This window comes from Molossus molossus, unplaced genomic scaffold (genome assembly GCF_014108415.1).
Source record: "Molossus molossus isolate mMolMol1 unplaced genomic scaffold, mMolMol1.p scaffold_m16_p_14, whole genome shotgun sequence".
Lineage (NCBI taxonomy): Eukaryota > Metazoa > Chordata > Mammalia > Chiroptera > Molossidae > Molossus > Molossus molossus.
Window position 1 is genome coordinate 68540247 of NW_023425349.1, and position 19847 is coordinate 68560093.

At 34.9% G+C, this 19847-nt stretch overlaps 1 protein-coding gene across 1 annotated transcript in view; it reads left to right on the forward strand.

Moving 5' to 3' along the window:
- The window catches only part of CNTLN (centlein), a 320561-nt gene that overhangs the window by 271024 nt on the left and 29690 nt on the right, over nucleotides 1–19847 (forward strand). The window contains exons 20-23 of the mRNA XM_036261826.1: nucleotides 5154–5251; nucleotides 7204–7330; nucleotides 14465–14602; nucleotides 15146–15331. Coding sequence (XP_036117719.1) covers nucleotides 5154–5251; nucleotides 7204–7330; nucleotides 14465–14602; nucleotides 15146–15331 — 549 coding nt within the window. The remainder of the gene's footprint in view (nucleotides 1–5153; nucleotides 5252–7203; nucleotides 7331–14464; nucleotides 14603–15145; nucleotides 15332–19847) is intronic.

Below are 19847 nucleotides of genomic sequence, written 5' to 3' on the forward strand. Positions count from 1 at the left end.
GAGAGAGACAGACAGACAGACAGATACATTGGTGTGAAAGAGACATATCGACAGGTGGCTTTCTGCATGACTCGGACCAAGGCCGGGGATGAACTGCAACCGAGGTACATGCCCTTGACAGGAATCAAACTCTCGACTCATTGGTCCGTGGGCCCACAAAAAAGAATGGAATCTAAGTCTAGGTGAAACTGTCAACAACTTAAAAGTAAGGCTGGCCTTAGTTTAAATAGAATTATCTTGTAAGAAACAGGACTTCTGAGTTTTAGCTGGAAAGTTCATTTTCATGCTGCTTACAAAAAAGAAACTGTTATTCCTCACATATTTAATTATTTTCTTCAGTGGGGATTGCTAGCTGCAAGTGACAGGGACAGTGTATTTGGGACCATCACTATAATGAGAAGAACTAGAAAGAAATTTCTGTTTGGAAATGCATAGAGTATGTTAGGAGTGGAATAACTGTGACTGTTAAGAGGGTATTAGAGTATTGAATTGTCAAATAGCTCAGTTCTTTTTTGTTAAAATATGATATATGCACTCTCCAATAATATCTTTAAATAAAACAATTACTAATGAGATAAAATAGGATTAAGTTTAAAGTAAATGTATCATTGCTTGAAAATGCTTTATTAATAATAATCAGATACACGCACTGGCATTAATTTAGATGTTTGTTGAACCATCTTCTTCAGACAGTATTTATGTGCAGAGAACTTGCCTTAACCACTACACTTTATATTTAAATACCTTACATAATAGACATGTGAGAAAAATAGTTTTAGTCTTTGGTCCACGTATCTTCTCTTAAAATGTATTTATGTGTCTAAAAAAGTGGAATAAAATGTATAAATGGAACATTTCAGTGTTTAAGTTTCTACATAGAGGACAAAATCATTAAGATATTCTTTGATCTTATCTATTACAGATATTTTATTCATAGTTCTATGATTCTTCTTATAGTTAAGTCTCCATGATTCTAATATAACTTTAGTTTTCACCAAAATAAAATAGAATGTTAGATCCAGTAATGGCTAAGAATGTTAGATCCAGTAATGGCTAACCTGACTTCTAAAATATTTTTAATTGTTAAAAGTTTTCAGGTTACTTATATTTTACTTATTTAATTTTACTTTCTACGAATTGTCTAACATAATTTTGGTATTACTAGGCCCATATGAATATCTGTATTATTTGCATTATGGTTTACTATGGTGTAAATTTTTACTCACCTATAAATTTCTCTCTCACTTTGGAGGGATGTGTGAGCCACAAAGGTGAGACTAAGGAGAATGCCTAAAGCATTTTCAACAGTGCTTGATGTGTGTTTGATGTGACATTGTCCAGAGCTAGCCTGGAGTCCCAGAACACTGATCAGGATGCACAGGGACAAAAAGGATAAGTCTTTACTTTTGTCTTGTTTCATGTTTAATATGGAAATATTCTACAAGACCAGGTTCCTCTAAGGTACATAATACTCTCTGCTGCTACCAGTTTCTGTTTCAATATTGTATTAGTTTGCTAGGGCTGCGATAACAAAATACCACAGACTGGGTGTCTGAAATAATATAAATTTATTTTCATATAGTCTTGGAGTCTAGAAGTTCAAGATCAAAATACAAACAGGTTTGGTTTCTTTTGAGGCTTTTATGCTTTGCTTGTAGATAGCCACTTTCTTGCTGTGTCCTCATGTGAGTGTATCTCAGTCCCTGTGATCTGAGTCTTAATCTCTTGTAAGGACACCAGTCATATTGGATTAAGGCCCATAAATATGACCACATTTTACCTTAATTACCTCTTTAAAGACCCTATCCAAATAGTCACATTCTGAGGTATTGAGGAGTTCAATATATGAATTTTGAGGGGACATAATAGTTCAGCACATAATAGGTATCAAATTGCTAAAAATTTTCCTAAGAAATAGCAAATTTTCTAGCTGATGTTTTTATGCTTAAGAAAAAGTAGTTAGATTTGAATGTATTAAAGGTCTACATATGTCTTTTTTACTTTATCCAATTAATTTTAGACTTTTCTATGTAAATTCTTAGATGTACTTCTCAGATGTACGTGGTTCATTCAGTAATCAGAATGCTCATGTACATTTTTGGTTCACCCATATGAGACATGTTAATTCAAGGTACCCAACTTTATATAAATAAATAATAAAATTTTAGAGACCTGTACATTCCTTCCAGTTACAGTATTATATTTAGTTTAATTTGTAGTTCTTTATGCAATCTGAATTTAATAGTATTACAACTTATATTTGTGATTCTTTGACTTCCTAATTGTTGAAAACATTCCTTTTGGTACATACTCTGTTCTCTTCCAGTTTCCCAGTAAGTTAATAATGAAGAATAGCAGCTTTTCAATTAATGTTCCTTTATATATAATTTATTTCAGGCTGGTTCCAAGTCCTTTACAAATATTAACTCATTTAATCCTCATTCAACCCTATGAGATAAATTGTATTGTTATCTCTGTTTTATAGTTGAGAATACTGAGACAGAGAGAATACGTTACTTGTCCAAGGCAACACAGCTACTAAGTGATAGAGCTGAGATTAGAACTCAAGCCATCTGGGTCCAGAGTCCATGTTCTTACTCATTACACCATGAAAATATAAAAATATATATTTAATAAACTTAGATAGGAAAGCTCTAACCAGAATGGATTCTCGCCATTGTGACATTTTTGAAGTATGTCCAGATTTTAAATTATGTTTCAGATAAGTATTATATAGTGGGAAATGGAAAAGGATCAGAGGACCTGGGCTTTGATCACTCTTTGCCCGTTAACTTCTTGGAGGACCTGACTGAGGAAATTAGTTAACTTCTCCAGAGATTTAAAGCAGGGATATCTTTCTATCTGCTTAATAAGGACTTTTGAGGATCAAATGAAGTAGCCGTGAGATTTAGAGATCTTGGCAAAAGTATATATCAAGCTAGCATTGTTTCATTTATTATAATTCAGCAATCCTTCCATTATCCAGCTTTTGAGCCACTTAAAATAGCAGCCTTAAGTCTAAAAACGGAAAAGAATCTAACAGCTCTCTTAAAGTTCAATTAATTTATTCCACTAAAGATACTGTCAGGCTTTATTTACTGCCTCTTGTCTTTTATTTTAAATGAAGCTGTAATAAGTTTATTTGTTCATCTTCTCAACAAAAAAACAACTCAAAAGCAGCAAACTAGTGGTATGCATATTAAAGGGCTGAATGATGGTTTTTAGGCAGGAATGTTGATAGAACCAAGAAAGTATGACAGAGATAAAGGAAATATAAATATATTAAGGTGAAAATACAAAATTTAAAAAGCAGCAGCCTGGGACCACTTAGAATAGGGGTAAGTAGCCATTTATATCAAAATAATTTTTAAAGGCATCACTATATAATCATTTAGTAATAATAGATATAGTAATATGGCATAAAATAGTGATATTTATAATATAATATCACTATAATAGAGTATTACTATTAGCTTAATTAATCATAGTGTATATATTTCTAAATGAATGAGCAGTCATTCCAGAGAAAATTTAAGATTAATGATTAAAGCGAAAGCTTAAATTATCTGTAAATTCACTAGGGTAGAACACCTTATTCTATCAGTGATAGCAATAAGACCCTATTCATCACTGTAAACATATAAAATATGGTGGACATTTAGATTGCATTACACAAATATTTAATCAAAACTTAGTACAGTTGCCATGTTGAGGTAGCCTTGGGTTTTTATGAAAATTAATATTATATTTAATATAAAAATTAAAACAATAGCAGCTTATTATTTCTTATGATCCAGGGAGTTGACTGTAAAATTATTTCAAATATTCAATTTACATATGGTATGCCAGTGAATAGTTAAAGTCTGTCTAAAGAATTTACATTTTGTGATTAATGATTTCATCTTGTCAAATTTACATTTTTTTTAGCATGAGTCAGTCAAACCTATTCAGTTCTAATAGAAAAAAATTGATTATAGTTACCAAAAAGATTAGCGAAATAACTACTCCAAATATTTTTAAAGCCCTCATACTTCTATTAATATAATACTTTTAAATTTAGGAAATGAATTAATGTTTGTCAACACTATCTTTTAAATGGAAAAACCAAAATATCAAGTGATGTCTCAGATGACATGCTTACTTGGAATTTGAAATTGAAAGTTAGGGGTTTTAACACTCTAGTTGCTACCTCTGGCTCCTAGGCTGTTCAGACAACAAATACCACAAAGCTGTTCTACTTTGAAAAACTAATAATTATGTATAAATACATTAATAATAAATCGTATTATTAATATGTTCAAGTAAAGAAGTATTGTCCTCATAAGACTCTCCATCAATTATCTATTCCTGTCTAACAAATTATCCTAACATGTCATGGCTTAAAACAACATGGCTTATTTCTTATAATATTCTGGGTTTTCTAATGTGCCTTCATTCTTCTAAACCAAGGATTTACCTGGCCTAGAAGTTCCAAGATAGCCTCACTCACAGGTCTGGCAATTGGTTGGCTGGTTGTAAGCTGGGGTAGCTCAATACTCCATCCTTAAGTCACCTTCCCTCTGTATTCTTTGGAAGGTGATCCCAGGGCAGCGTTCCAAGAGTGCACAGGTGCATGCTACAAGGTTTTAGGCCCAGAACTGATGCTTGTACAGTTTTACTTCCGACACATTCTTTTGGTTCAAGCAAATCACAGGCCACTCCAGATTTAAAGAGATGATAGATTGGCTTCCACCTCTTCATGGGAATAGCACCAAAGCATTTGTGATCATATTGAGTCTGTTACAGGTTACTAGTAAAATCCAGCATTAATTTTAAGTTATCTCATTAAACCATTAAAATACTTAATCACATACACATTTACATTTTACAAAGATAACCCATGTCTCCCATAAACATATCTTGAATGTGTACTTTTTGCAGTTGTTTTACGATTGTGTACCTCTATGGTGTAGGCATGTTATATAAAAACTTTAGTCTATTGTAGTATTTTTATTATAACATACAAAATAAAGCATTTAAAATATTTAAATGTTCATTTTAATTTATAACTACAATTGAAATTTATCACTTTTCATGACAATGACATTTATTTTCATGATGCTTTAAAACAAGATTGAAAGGTGTATTTGAATTAATGTGTATTTTTAATCTAGAATGCAACTAATGAACTCACTAAGCAGTCATCAAGCCTAAAGTCTCTGAAATTTGAACTCCAAGCAAAAGAAGAACACATAAGGGAAATGCATGAAAAGTAAGTTTATCCATTGTATTTGGTGCCACCTAGTGGCAATTAACTATTAAACACACCCCAAGAAACAATACCAACATGTCAAAAATTGTTTTCCTTTCTTAGTTCATGTTTAAGCCTACTTAAAATGAAAATTTAAGAACTATTACATATAGCATGATTGATGGCAATATGGTTACTATTTTTTAATTAGAGTAAGAATATGCAAAGTTAGATTTTCCTTCTTAGAGTAAACATTTAATTTTGAATAAACATAAGTTAATGGCCTAAAGACTATGAACAGAAAACTTTAGAATGTAGTAATTATTCGACCAAAGATTATGTGTAGGGTGATCCTGATGTTGGATATAATGCCTAAGCTTATAAAACTAAGTTGGAAATAAGGTAATGTTTTGTTTGTATTTAAAATGACTAGAGGATTATGAAAGTTTGTATTCTGTGTTTATTAGCAAAAAGAGGTTTAAAATATTCTATCTCATACACTCAAAATGATATTCTTTATATATCTTTTATAGATATGCAAGAGCTTAGAAGTGATAACCTGTTTAGATAGAATTCTAGTCTGTCATTAATAATTAAATATATATATTTTGCATACATACATATACATATATATATATTCTACTACATTATAAGTGAAGATCACTTAAACGTGATGTCAGTACATACAACTATTAGACACAAAAGATTGGTTAATTTTTTAAACAGACTATCTTGAAGTTTATCTATTAAGAAGCAGTCTTGCTTATTGTTTAACAGTGAGGGCTCTAGAGCAATGTTCTTTGACTCGTGGTTCCTCTACCTGTGCCTTAATGTAATAGTATTAACTCGAAGTTCTTCTGAGGATTAAATGAGTTAGTGCATCTAAAGCATTTGCAACAGTAACTGGCACATAGTAAGTACTCAATAAATGTTAGCTATTGTTCTTCTTGTAGTAATAATAGTGGTAGTTGTCACTGCATCTACCATTTTAGGCTTAACACATAATGAAAGTAAGCTAAACTAATATGTCACTTCTCATATGATATTAAATTAGAAGATCATGTTTAATTTTAGTATCTTTATAGAATATCATAAAATTTTATATTTGTTTATTATAATATAGAATTGTTTCTCAGTGTTATACTTCTTGATGGTCTCTAAATATCACTGACTTTTTTAGCAATGTAAGAATGTAATTTAAATATAACAACTGACTTTTCATAAATTTTATCATCTTTTTTTTAATTTTTACTTTTTTTTATCCTCACCTGAGGACATTTTTCCATTTTTTGTTCAGGTAGAGTGGGAGGGAGAGAGAGGAACAGAGAGAGAGAGAGAAAAATCGATGTGAAAGGAACACATCGAGTGGCTGCCACCCGCACAACCGACCAGGGCCGGGGACAAACTGCAACCGAGGTACGTGCCCTTAGCGGGAACCGAACCCGGGTCTCTCAGGACCGCAGGCCGACGCTCTAACCACTGAGCCAAACTGGCCAGGGCTATCATCTTTTTGTTTTAATGCTTATATAATACTATAATTAGCAAGTGACTACTGGGTATAGATTTTATAAGTACTAAAAATATTAATAGAGCAATATTTATCCCATGAAATTATTATTTTAAAAAAATATGTTTTTATTGATTTTTCAGAGAGAGAGGGAAAGAGAGATAGAAACATTGATGTGAAAGAGATACATCCATTGACTGCCTCCTGCACGCCCCCTACTGACTGGGGATGGAGCCTGCAACCTGGGCATGTGCCCTGACTGGCATTGAACAGGGTCCTCTCAGTCCATGGGGTGACTCTCAATCCACTGAATTGCACCGGCTGGGCAATTATTTTATTAATTTTCAACTTTATTAATATCAGATAGTATTTAAAAATTAACAGTAGGTATAACGTTGGATAAGATATTATCACTATAAAAGTATTTTCTATCACTTTGATAAAATGCCCCTTTTTTCCTTTTAAGGATGTCTCGAATGGAAAGGGATGTAACTATGAAAAGACATCTGATAGAGGATTTGAAATTTCGACAGAAAGTAAATTTGGAAAGTAATGAGAGTATTAATGAAATGTTAGAAAATCTTGAAAAAAAGGTATGTAATTTTATGTTCCCTGACACTAAAAAAGTCACTACCCCTTATATTTACTTTCTGAACTCAAATATTCACTCAATAAAATTTATCAAAAATATTCATAGAATATATGGGTACTGTTACATAATTACATTATTTTCTCTGTAAGTACATTATTTGTTTTAAAATTCAAGACTCCAAAATCTCACATATAAGAGCACATGTTATTTTTATACTTGTATTTACCATGAGAAGATAATCAAGTTTAACTTTTAAAATACTGAGTATTTCTGGGATACATAATTACATTATATTCGGCATTTTGTTTTATTTAAACTATAAATTTTGATGATAAAATCAACCATATATATTTTTTTATTTTTATTTAATTAATTTATTTTTGCTACAGATATTTCTCCTTTTCCCCCACTGATACCCCCCCTTCCTTGCCCTGTCCCCAGCTTTGTTGTCCACGTCCACTGTTCATGCATACATGCATATAAGTTCTGTGGTTTATCTCTCCTCCCCACCCCCTGTTCTGGGGATTGTCAGTCTGTACCCCACTTTCACGTCTCTGGGACTGCCCCCTTCCTCAGACTGTTATGTTCATTATATTCCACAAATAAGTGAGATCACGTGATATTTGTCTTTCTCTGCTTGGCTTGTTTCGCTTACGATAATACTCTCCAGGTCCCTCCATGTCATCTCAAAAGATAAGAGATCTTTCTTTCTTACAGCTGCATAGTACTCCATTGTGTATATGTACCACAGCATTTTTACCCATTCATCTACTGATGGACATTGGGGCTGTTTCCAGATCTTAGCTATTGTAAATAGTGCTGCTACAAAGATGGGGGTACATATATACTTTCTGATTGGTGTTTCAGGCTTCTTAGGATATATTCCTAGAAGTGGATAAAAGACTTAAATGTGACTCATGAATCCATAAAAATCCTAGAAGAAACTGTAGGCAACAAAATTTCAGATATCATACGCAGCAGAATATTCACTGATACATCACTTAAGGCAACAGAAACAAAGGAAAAAATGAACACATGGGACTACATCAAACTCAAAAGCTTCTGCACAGCAAAAGAAACAACCATCAAAATGGAAAGACAACCCACTGTATAGGAGAGCATAATTGCCAATGATACATCAGATAAGGGGTTAATTTCCAATATATATAGAGTGCTCATACAGCTCAACAAAAGGAAGACAAAGAACCCAATTAAAAAATGGGCAGAGGAACTAAATAGACACCTCTCCAAACAGGACATACAAATGGCTAAGAGACATATGAAGAAATGCTCAATGTCACTAATCATCAGAGAGATGCAAATTAAAACAGCAATGAGGTATCACCTCACACCTGTCAGAATGGCCGCCATCAACAAATCATCAAACAACAAGTGTTGGCGAGGGTGTGGAGAAAAGGGGACTCTAGTACACTGCTGGTGGGAATGCAGACTGGTGCAGCCACTATGGAAAACAATATGGTGTTACCTCAAAAAATTAAAAATTGAACTGCCATTTGACCCAGTGATCCCACTTGTAGGAAGCATATATTTTTAAATGGAAAAAGTGGTAACCAATGACTCACACTCCTTAAAAAACATGCTTTTCCTCCTCTCTCTAAGCACATACTTGGATGAGGATTTTTAAAAAGTATACTTTTCCTTGTATATACTTAAGTCAGTGTACTTAGGAAGAGAGTTGTATATAAAATAGTTGTATAGTCTAAAAGATGGTGGCAGGCAGGACAGGAGGGAGGGTGAATGCGTGAGAGAGTGAGCTAGTGTGTGAGAGTGTGAGTGGACATGAAGGTGGACGACCAAACTCCTGCAGTGCAGAGACGCGGAGCAGATGGTTCCTGTGCTGTGGACGGGAGCAGCCCACTACAGCAGTAAGTGGCTCTTCAGGGCACTTCTCCCTGCGCCGCCGGCAGGTCCCACCATTTTTGAAGATCCTTGGTCTTCCCTGCGAGGAGGCAGTGGGAGCGGCTAGGGCCCAGCAACCTGAGCCCACCAGTGCACCTGGCACCATCGGACCAGTGGACACCCTGTATCAGCACAGACCAGTGCACAGTAGCAGAGCTGTCAAGGTGCCTATTGCAAAATCCGCAAATGGCCAGGAGCCTAGCACTATCCCCCCAACAGTAGCAGCCCTATCACAGTTGCGATATACCCCCAGCAACAGAGGCTCGGGAGCAGACATCCATCCCTAGGCAGCAGAAGCACAGACCAGCAGTAGAGAACCATCCCCAAAAACTACAGCAAAGGCTGAGCAGAAGCTGAGCCCCACTGAGCAGCAGCACTCCCCAGCCGCCAGCGGCAGGACCTGGGGCTTCATAGGGGCCTGTGCAACACAGCTGCCTACAAGAACAGTGGGGAGCTGGGGATCTATAGGGGCCTGTGTGACCCAGCAGCCCACAAGAGCAGTGCAGAGCCGGTGCTCCAGACAGACCTGTGTGACGCAGCAGACCACATAAGAGCAGTGCAGAGCCGGGGCTCCAGATGGGCCTGTGTGACCCAGCCACCCATGGTGCAGACAAGGAGTGCAGCTCCAGCAGGGCCTGAGCAAGATAGCTACAGGTGGCACCAGCAACCACCGGGGAACACAGCTTCAGAGGGGCCCACACAGTCAAGCAGCAACACCTACCAGGACACACCAGTACCAGCCCCCAGTAGTCAATCCTCCAGGATCCACAGCAGGCAAGAGGCCACACACAACAGAACAGTCTGGGAGGCACAGTAGCCTTATTTGATATATAGTGAGCTGTGTACACATCCAAACATACATCACCAGGTCTAGAGCTACCAGACAGCTAAAATGGGGAGACAAAGAAACAACACCCAAAGGAAAGAAAAAGAGGAATCACTAGAAAAGGAACTACAGGAAATGGAAGAAAGCAACTTTTCAGACAAAGAATTCAAAGCAATTATTTTAAGAGTGCTCAAGCAATTTGGTGAGAACTACAAGCAACTTAATAAGAATTATGAAGAGCTCACTGGGCACTACTTCAGCTTAAGAAAAGAGCTAGAAGCTACACATAAAGACGTAGAAGCTATGCATAAAAATCAAGAGGAAATAAAGAATGACATAGTTGTTATGAAAAAATATCTTAGAAGGGTTCAATAGTAGATCAGAAGAAGCTGAAGGCTGAATCAGTGACTTAGAAAACAAGATAGAGAAAAACACCCAAATAGAGCAGCAAATGAAAAATTTTTTTAAAGGAGGAGGAAAGTTTAAGGGAGCTGTGGTACAATACAAAACGTGATAATATTTGCATTATGGGGTACCGGAAGGAGAAGAATTAGAGAAAATAATAGAGAATATGTGTGAAGAAATAATGACAGAAAACGTCCCTAAACTGGTGAAGGAAAAAATCACACAAGTCCAGGAAACAGAGTCCCAAACAAGATGAACCCCAGAAGACCCTCAGCTAGACACATCATAATAAAAATGGCAAACATTAAAGACAAAGAAAGAATCTTAAAGGAAGCAAGAGAGAGACAGAAAGTTACCTACAAGGGAGCTCCCATTAGACTGACAGACCAATAACAACAAAGGAAATTGAAGTTGTAATTAAGAAACCCCCAGCAAACAAAAGCCCAGGCCCCGATAGCTTCATGGGGGAGTTTCACTGAACATTCAAAGAAGGTCTAATACCCATTTTCCTCAAACTATTTCAGAAAATCTAAGAAGATGGAACACTTCCAAACTCATTTAATGAGACCAGCATAACCCTAATTCCAAAACCAGATAAAGACACTACAGGGAAAGAAAAGTACAGGCCAATATTCCTGATGAACACAGAAGCCAAAATCCTTAACAAAATATTAGCAAATCGGATGCAGCAATACATCAAAAAAATTATTCATCATGAGCAACTGGGTTTCATCCTAGGGATGTAAGAATGGTACAATATTCACAAATCAATAAATGTGATACACCACATAAACAAAATGAAAGAGAAAATCCATATGATCATATCAATAGATGCTGAAAAGTATTTGACAAAATCTACCCGTTTCTGATAAAAATGCTCAGCAATGTGGGATAGAGGGATTATATCTCAACATAATAAAAGCCATATATGAGAAACCTACAGCCAACATCACACTCAGTAGGCCAAAACTAATAGCATTCCCCTTAAGAATGCAATAAGACAGGTATTCCCACTGTCACCAGTCTTATTCATCATAGTACTGGAAGTCTTAGCCACAGCAATTAGATGAAGAAAAAATAAAAGGGATCCAAATTGGAAAGGACGAAGTGAAACTGTCATTATTCGCAGATGAAATGATATTGTACATAGAAAACCCTAAAGACTCCATCAGAAATCTACTAGACTTAATAAATGAATTTGGCAAAGTAGAAGGATACAAAATTAATGTCAAGAAATCGATGGCATTCTGGTACACCAGTAATGAACTCACAGAAAGAGAAACTAAAAGAACAATCCCATTTACCATCACAGCAAAAAAATTAAGATACCTAGGAATAAACTTAACCAAAGAAGTAAAAGTCCTCTTCAAAGAAAACTACAGGTCATTGAAAAAAGAAATAGAGGAAGATATAGAAAAGTGGAAACACATACCTTGTTCATTGATTATAAGAATTAACATAATTAAAATGTTCGTACTACCAAAACAATCTATAGATTCAATGCAATCCCCATCAAAATACCAATGACATACTTCACAGAACTATGACAAACACTCCAAAAGTTTATATGGAACCAAAAAAGACTCCAAATAACCACAGCAATCTTGAAAAAAAAAAAAAAAAAGAACAAAGTGGGAGGGATCACAATACCAGATATCACGTTATACTGCAAAGCCACTGTAATCAAAACAGCCTGGTAGTGTCACAAGAACAGGCAGATAGATCAGTGGAACAGAACAGAGAACCCAGAAATTCACCCAACACAATATGCTCAATTAATATTTGACAAAGGTAGCAAGAGCATACAGTGGAGTCAAGATAGCCTCTTCAATAAATGGTGTTGGGATAATTGGACAGCTACTTGCAAAAAAGTGAAGCTAGAACACCAACTTACACCATACACAAGAATAAACTCAAAATGGATAAAAGACTTAAATGTAACTCATGAGTCCATAAAAATTCTAGAAGAAAATGTAGGCAACAAAATTTCAGACATTTCTCGCAGCAGAATTTTTATTGATACAACACCTAGGGAAGAGAAACAAAGGAAAAAATGAGCACATGGGACTACATAATACTAAAAAGCTTCTGCACAGCAAAAGAAACAACCATCAAAATGGAAAGGGAAACCACTGTATGGGAGACCATAATTGCCCATGATGCATCAGATAAGGGATTGATTTCCAAAATCTATAGAGTGCTCATATAACTCAACAAAAGGAAGACAAAGAACCCAATTAAAAAATGGGCAGAGGACCTAAATAGACACCTCTCCAAACACGACATACAAATGACCAAGAGACATATGAAAAATGCTGAATGTCACTAATCATCAGAGAGATGCAAATTAAAACAACAATGAGAGATCACTTCACACCTTTCAGAATGGTTGCCATCAACAAATCATCAAACAACAAGTGTTGGCGAGGGTGTGGAGAAAAGGGGACTCTAGTACACTGCTGGTGGGAATGCAGACTGGTGCAGCCACTATGGAAAACACTATGGTGTTACCTCAAAAAATTAAAAATTGAACTACCATTGACCCAGTGATCCCACTTCTAGGTATATACCCTAAGAAGCATGAAACACCAGTCCGAAAGAATATATACCCCTATGTTCATAGCAGCACTGTTTACAATAGCTAAGATCTGGAAACAACCCAAGTGTCCATCAGTAGACGAGTGGGTAAAAAAAGCTGTGGTACATGTATACAATGAATACTATACAGCTGTAAGAAAGAAAGATCTCTTATCTTTCGAGATGACATGGAGGGACCTGCAGAGTATTATCCTAAGTGAAACAAGCCAAGCAGAGAAAGACAAATACCACATGATCTCACTTATTTGTGGAATATAATGAACTAAACAAACTGATGAACAAAATTGACTCGGAAATGCAGAAGTAGGGTACAGACCTACAAACCTCAGAAAAGGGGGTGGTGAGGGAGAAGAGATAAACCACAGAACTTATATGCATGTATGCATAACCAACGGACGTAGACAACAAAGCTGGGGATGGGGCGAGGGGAATGGCGAGGAGGGTGTCAATAGGGGGAAAAGGAGAAACATCTGTAACAAAACAAATTAATAAAAATAATTTAAAAAATAAATAAAATAGTTGTAATATATCTAACCCAAAAGTAGAAATTAGCAATTTTCTGATACACACACACATATATATTATATATATATTTTTAAAGGTGCTGTTTGTACAACTCATAAAGCAGCTTGTGTTTTGGCATTCACCAAATGTTATCCACTCCAGAGAGAGAATTGTACTTACTTTCTTTTTCGTAGATAAATATAAGTATCTATTAGCTCAAATGGGTTTAAGAGAGAAAATTTTATACAACTAAGACAAATGTATATGGATTTCTTTCTCTTTCTCCTCCACACTCCTACAAAAAATTATAATTACTTCCTTATAGGTTGTTTTTCAGTGTTATTCTTAAAATTTTTCTTATTTTTAACTTTAACAGTTATTTCAAATATAGTAATTATATATCTTTAATAGCATTAAATGGAAAAAGAAAAGCTGGTTATTCTTTCAAATATATAGTAAATATGTTATATCACTTATTTAATTTTATTCTTAAAAGTACATGTAATATTGGAGAATACAACTGGAAATTATTCATAACTTAGCTTGTTTAAGAATAAAAACAACTATCCTTGTTTAAGGAGGTTTATGCTTGTAATTAAAGGAAATATAGTTGAAATTAATATTGTATTACTAAGTAGAAGACTACACATGCCAGTGATTATACTTCTTTGATGCAATTTTTGGTTTTGCTATGATTTAAGAACTACTAGTCTCATAATATCAGTTCTACAAATCATATACTCGAATTTTATATCATTTATGAAAAACCAAATGAAATTAGACTTAGTCATATATTTATTGGTTTCTGTTGAAACAAATATAGTAAGTATACTACGAGAATGCCTTTACCAATAATAATTACCTTTATGCTTTCATTACTAGGTGAAGACTTTAACCGAAGAGTGTTCCAACAAGAAGGTATCAATTGATTCACTAAAGCAAAGACTTAGTGTCGCTGTTAAAGAGAAATCACAGTATGAAGAGATGTATCAGAAAACTAAAGAGGAATTAGAAAAAAAGGTATGCTTTTAGGACATTTTAACTTACAAGATGGACTGTAACACTGTGTTTTTCATTTTTAAAATTGTCATTTTTTTCTCCCCCAAACTATTATGAGAATCTTAAGTGTTTAAAATAAATGCAATGAACACTTCTGTCTGTACATGAAATACTAAGAATCTGTTTAACATTAAAATTAGTGCTATATTAGAGAAACAGATTTTGTGTCTTGATAATTTCTTATAAATGGAAACTACTGTTAATAACTGGCACAAGTAGATATAAACTGTTTGGGTCCACCTGAATTTACAATTTAATTTAATATTTCCATTTGCTATATGGGATGTATGATTTTTAAAAAGCATACACTAATTTTGATGATGAATATATAAGGATATGTGTGCAGGATATTTTATTGAAAATAAATAAAAACCACCAGTTTTACCCAAACAAAAATAAATACATATATAGAGAGTCATGAAACCCTTTATCTGACATACATAACTAACCCTTACAAATCTGTTTATGAATTATTTTTATTCTATGACTACTGGCCTTCTACAGGATCTCAAGCTTTCTATCCTAGTATCAAAAATAAATGAAACTGAATCTGCAATGGCAGAAATTGAAACAGCAGCATCTAAGCATCTTAAAGGATTAGCATTGCAAAGTGAGCAGGCCCTAGAAGGTGCACAGAAGAAACTGCAGATGGCCAGTGAGAAAGTGGAAGAGTTCACCATATTTGTGAAGGTTTGAATTATTTGTGTCTTACTAACTTGTACTTTTCTTTGGGAGTAGGCAGTGGCCTATTTCTGATGATTTGAGGACTACTTTGAAGTTTTTTTCTGCTTTCCTAAACCACAAAGTATCTTCTCCTACTTTACTTGTCACCTTGTTAAAACATTTCTCTATAAAAGATTATTTTATAGCTTGAGTTTAAAATTTTCCCCATTCTATAATTAATGTTCTTTTCTTAATGTCATCTTGTGAAATTGTAGTAATTACATAATCAAGGCAGGTATTAATATTAAAGAATTAAGTAATTTCCACTGTACTGCTCTTTTGCAAATTATCCAAGCAAGAAGAATAAACAGAAACCTGTTTGTTAAAGCTAGGAGACATCTGAGCCCCAGTCCACCTGGAGTTGTTAGAGGAATGGCAAATGACTTAGCAGAACGGAAGGGGGACAAGCCCAAGTGCCTGCAAAGGGTGCCCATCCAGAAGCTATCTGACAGCTGAAGAACCCCTGAAAACACTCAGGAGTTGGCTTCACAAGGAACCACCAAAGCAGAGATGTGATGGGGGAAGGGCAGATACAGGGCTAAACAGGTGGTTTGTTTGAAGGTTTTTATAAGGAGCTTTGAGACCTCTGGTCTGTAGTTGTGCCTTATACAGTCAGGCAGTGTTTCTCCCTTAACCCTTCTGGAGAAAACAAGGAAGAGCAGCTCTGCTTTCAGAGCACAAGGTACTGAGAACCAGGAAGCTGGTGATTTCTCTGCCCCTTTTAATCTCACCATGAGTTGCTTACCTCTGCTTAGTACCATTTATTCTGACTTGTGTTATATTTAGTGAATGAATCTATTGCTACTAGATAGATTCAGAGTTCTTTAAAGTCACAGTCATGTTTTATTAGTCTCTGCTTCCACAACGTGTACCATAGCACCTTTCAAAGCATTGCCTGCAATAGTGATTGCTAGCTAATAAAGTTAAATTTCCATTAGGAATGCGAAATTTTAATAATAGTCCTTTTGGTATTTAAAAATAAGAACTGAAACAGTTTTACTGTAGTGGGAAAGTGACTTTTTTCTTCTGAAATTCCAATGTTATTGTTATTTTCTTTTATTTAAGAAATCTTGGATGAGATGAGGTTAAGTTCCTTACACTATTTTTTTCTTCAAATGACTTGCATTATTAAAAACCAGCATATCACCCTGGCCGGCTTGGCTCAGTGGTTGGAGTGTTGGCCTGCGGACCAGAGAGTCCTGGGTTCGGTTTCCGCTAGGGGTACGTACCAAAAAACAAACAAACAAAAACAACAACAACAAAAAAAACCCCAGCATATCATAGCAGTAGAAATTTACTTAAATATATAAAATATTTTAACTTATGTAATCTTTATAAAATGAAGTTAAACCTTGTCCTCCTATGGAATAAAATAATATCACTACAGTCTCCTTTCCCAAATAACCCCACCATTATTGGATGCACACTGTTATACCTGCTGCGTATATATAATATATATTTTATATATATTAATATGTTAGTTTCTCAAGTACTTTTTTTTTTTTTTTTTTCGGTTTCTCTCTCTTGATAGGTCGGTAGTTTGGCATATCTTATACCCCCATTTGAGAAGGTTCTCTGGTCAACATCTAGTAGAATACTTTTAAGTTCCCTTATCTGCTTAGGTATTGATGTTATTTATAAGAAATAATATTCCTGGGCTTATAGATTGAATAACTGGATCTTATGTATAATGCTATATTCTTCATTCCTCTAAAATTAGGCGCTTACAAGATTTTATGCCGGCCAGTGTTAATAGTGCCCCATTTAGACAAGATCTCTTACTTTGTTTTTTTGGGAAATCATAGATACTGTGAGAGGTTTCTCATTTTAAAAATATCTTCAAAGTGAGTATATTATCTCTTTTATTTCTGTAATGAAGGTTTCAGCTGGTATAAAGTCAAGCCGATAATGCTTGACTCAGAGGATCATAAATGATTGCAGAGTATTAATTCAGTAAATGCAATTTACCTTTTCCAGATTTAAAATATCATTTCTTTCAAATGTTGTTGAATAGTCTCACTGTTTAACTCATGATAAGTGTATTCTGATTGAATATTGGCAGTAATTCCATGCTATAAAACTATTTTTATTATGACTTTTAACTTCATAAACTTTTGTTTTCTTATTTTATATTCAGGTCAGGGTTTTATTTGTTGTATTTTTAACCAAGATACAAATTGTGAAACACATAATTATAAGAATTATTCAAAATGCTAATTATTGTTTCTCCTAAAATATTCTTTAAAATTTTCCTTTTAAAAAAGAATTGATAACCAGAAGTTTTTAAAATAGAAAAATGAATTTTATGACTAGAAGTTTTATTTTTTTAATTAATTACTATTATTATTATTATTATTATTTTGCATTTATCTTCAGATAGAGCGGGAGGGAAAGAGGGAGGAAGAGAGAGAGAAACATCGATGTGACAGAGACACATCCAGTGGTTGCCACCCACTTGACCCCAACAGGGCCTGGGAACAAACTGCAACTGAGGTACATGCCCCCAGCGGGAACCGAACCCTGGCCTCTCTGATGCACAGGCCGCCGCTCCAACTGCTGAGCCAAACTGGCTAGGGCTATGACTAGAAGTTTTTTGACCTTCATGATACTGTAACAGGTGTACCTCTTCACATAAAGTAGGTTAGGAAAGGTTATTTTTTAAAATCAATTTTTCCTCAATTTTTATTAATTTATTTTTGTTACAGATGTTTCTCCTTTCCCCCCAGATACTCTCCTCCCCATCCCACTTCCCCCCAGCATTGTTATCTATGTCCATTGTTACACATACATGCAAATAAATTTTTTGCTTCATCTCATCCATCCTCTCTGCCCCGCTCCTCTGAGGTTTGTCAGTCTGAACCATACTCCTTTCTATGTCTCTGGGTCTATTTCCTTCATCAGCCCACCTTGTTCATTATATTCCCCAAATAAGTGAGATCGTATGATACTTGTCTTTCTCTGTTTGGCTTGTTTTACTTAGAATAATACTCTGCAGGTCCCTCCATGTCAACTCAAAGGATAAGAGAACTTTCTTTCTTATAGCTGCATAATATTCCATTGTACCACAGCTTTTTTATCCACTCGTCTACTGATGGGCACTTGGGCTGTTTCCAGATCTTAGCCATTGTAATTAGTGCTGTTATGAACACAGGGTACATATATTCTTTATGATTGGTGTTTCAGGCTTCTTAGGGTATATTCCTAGAAGTGGGATCACAGGGTCAAATGGTAGTTACATTTTTAATTTTTTGAGGAAACACCATGTTTTCCATAGTGGCTGCACCAGTCTGCATTCCCACCAGCAGTGTACTAGAGTCCCCATTTCTCCACACCCTCACCAGCACTTGTTGTTTGATGATTTGTTGATGGTGGCCATTCTGACAGGTTTAAAATGATATCTCATAGTTTTAATATGCATCTCTTGATGAATAGCGACATTGAGCATTTCTTTGTATGTCTCTTGTCCATTTGTATGTCCTCTTTGGAGAGGGGTCTATTTAGGTCTTCTGCCCATTTTTTAATTGGGTTCTTTGTCTTCCTTTAGTTGAGTTTTGTATAAGCACTGTATGTATTTTGGAAATTAACCCCTTCTCTGATATATCATTGGCAATTATGCTGTCCCATACAATGGGTTTTCTTTCCATTTTGATGGTTGTTTCTTTTGCTGTGCAAAAGCTTTTGAGTTTGATGTAGTGCCATGTGTTTATTTTTTCCTTTATTTCTGTTGCCTTAGGTGATGTATCAGTGAAAATTCTGCTGCGTATGATGTCTGAAATTTTGTTGCCTACATTTCCTTCTAGTATATTTATGGATTCATGAGTCACATTTATGTCTTTTATACATTTTGAGTTTATTCTTGTGTATGGTGTAAGTTGATGGTCTAGTTTCATTGTTTTGCATGTAGCTGTACAATTTTCCCATCACCATTTATTACAGAGGCTGTCTTTATTCCATTGTATGCTCTTGCCACCTTTGTCAAATATTAATGGGGCATAATATTTTGGGTCAATTTCTGGGTTTTCTGTTCTGTTCCATTGATACATATGCCTGTTCTTGTGCCCGTACCAGGCTGTTTTGATTAAAGTGGCTTTGTAGTATAACCTGATATCCGGTATTATGATCCTACCTACTTTGTCCTTCTTTTTCAAGATTGCTGTGGCTATTTGGGGTCTTTTTTGGTTCCATATAAACTTTAGAAGTACTTGTTCTAGTTCTGTGAAATATATTGTTGTTATTTTGATGGGGATTGCATTGAATCTATAGATTGCTTTGGGTAGTATGGACATTTTAATGATGTTAATTCTTCCAATCTATGAACAAGGTATATGCTTTCACTTTTTTATATCTTCCTCTATGTGTTTTTTTTTTTTTTCAGTGTCCTATAGTTTTCTGAAAATAGATCCTTTACTTCTTTGGTTAGATTTATTCCTAGGTATCTTAATTTTTTTGCTGCAGTGATAAATAGGATTTTTTTTTAGTTTCT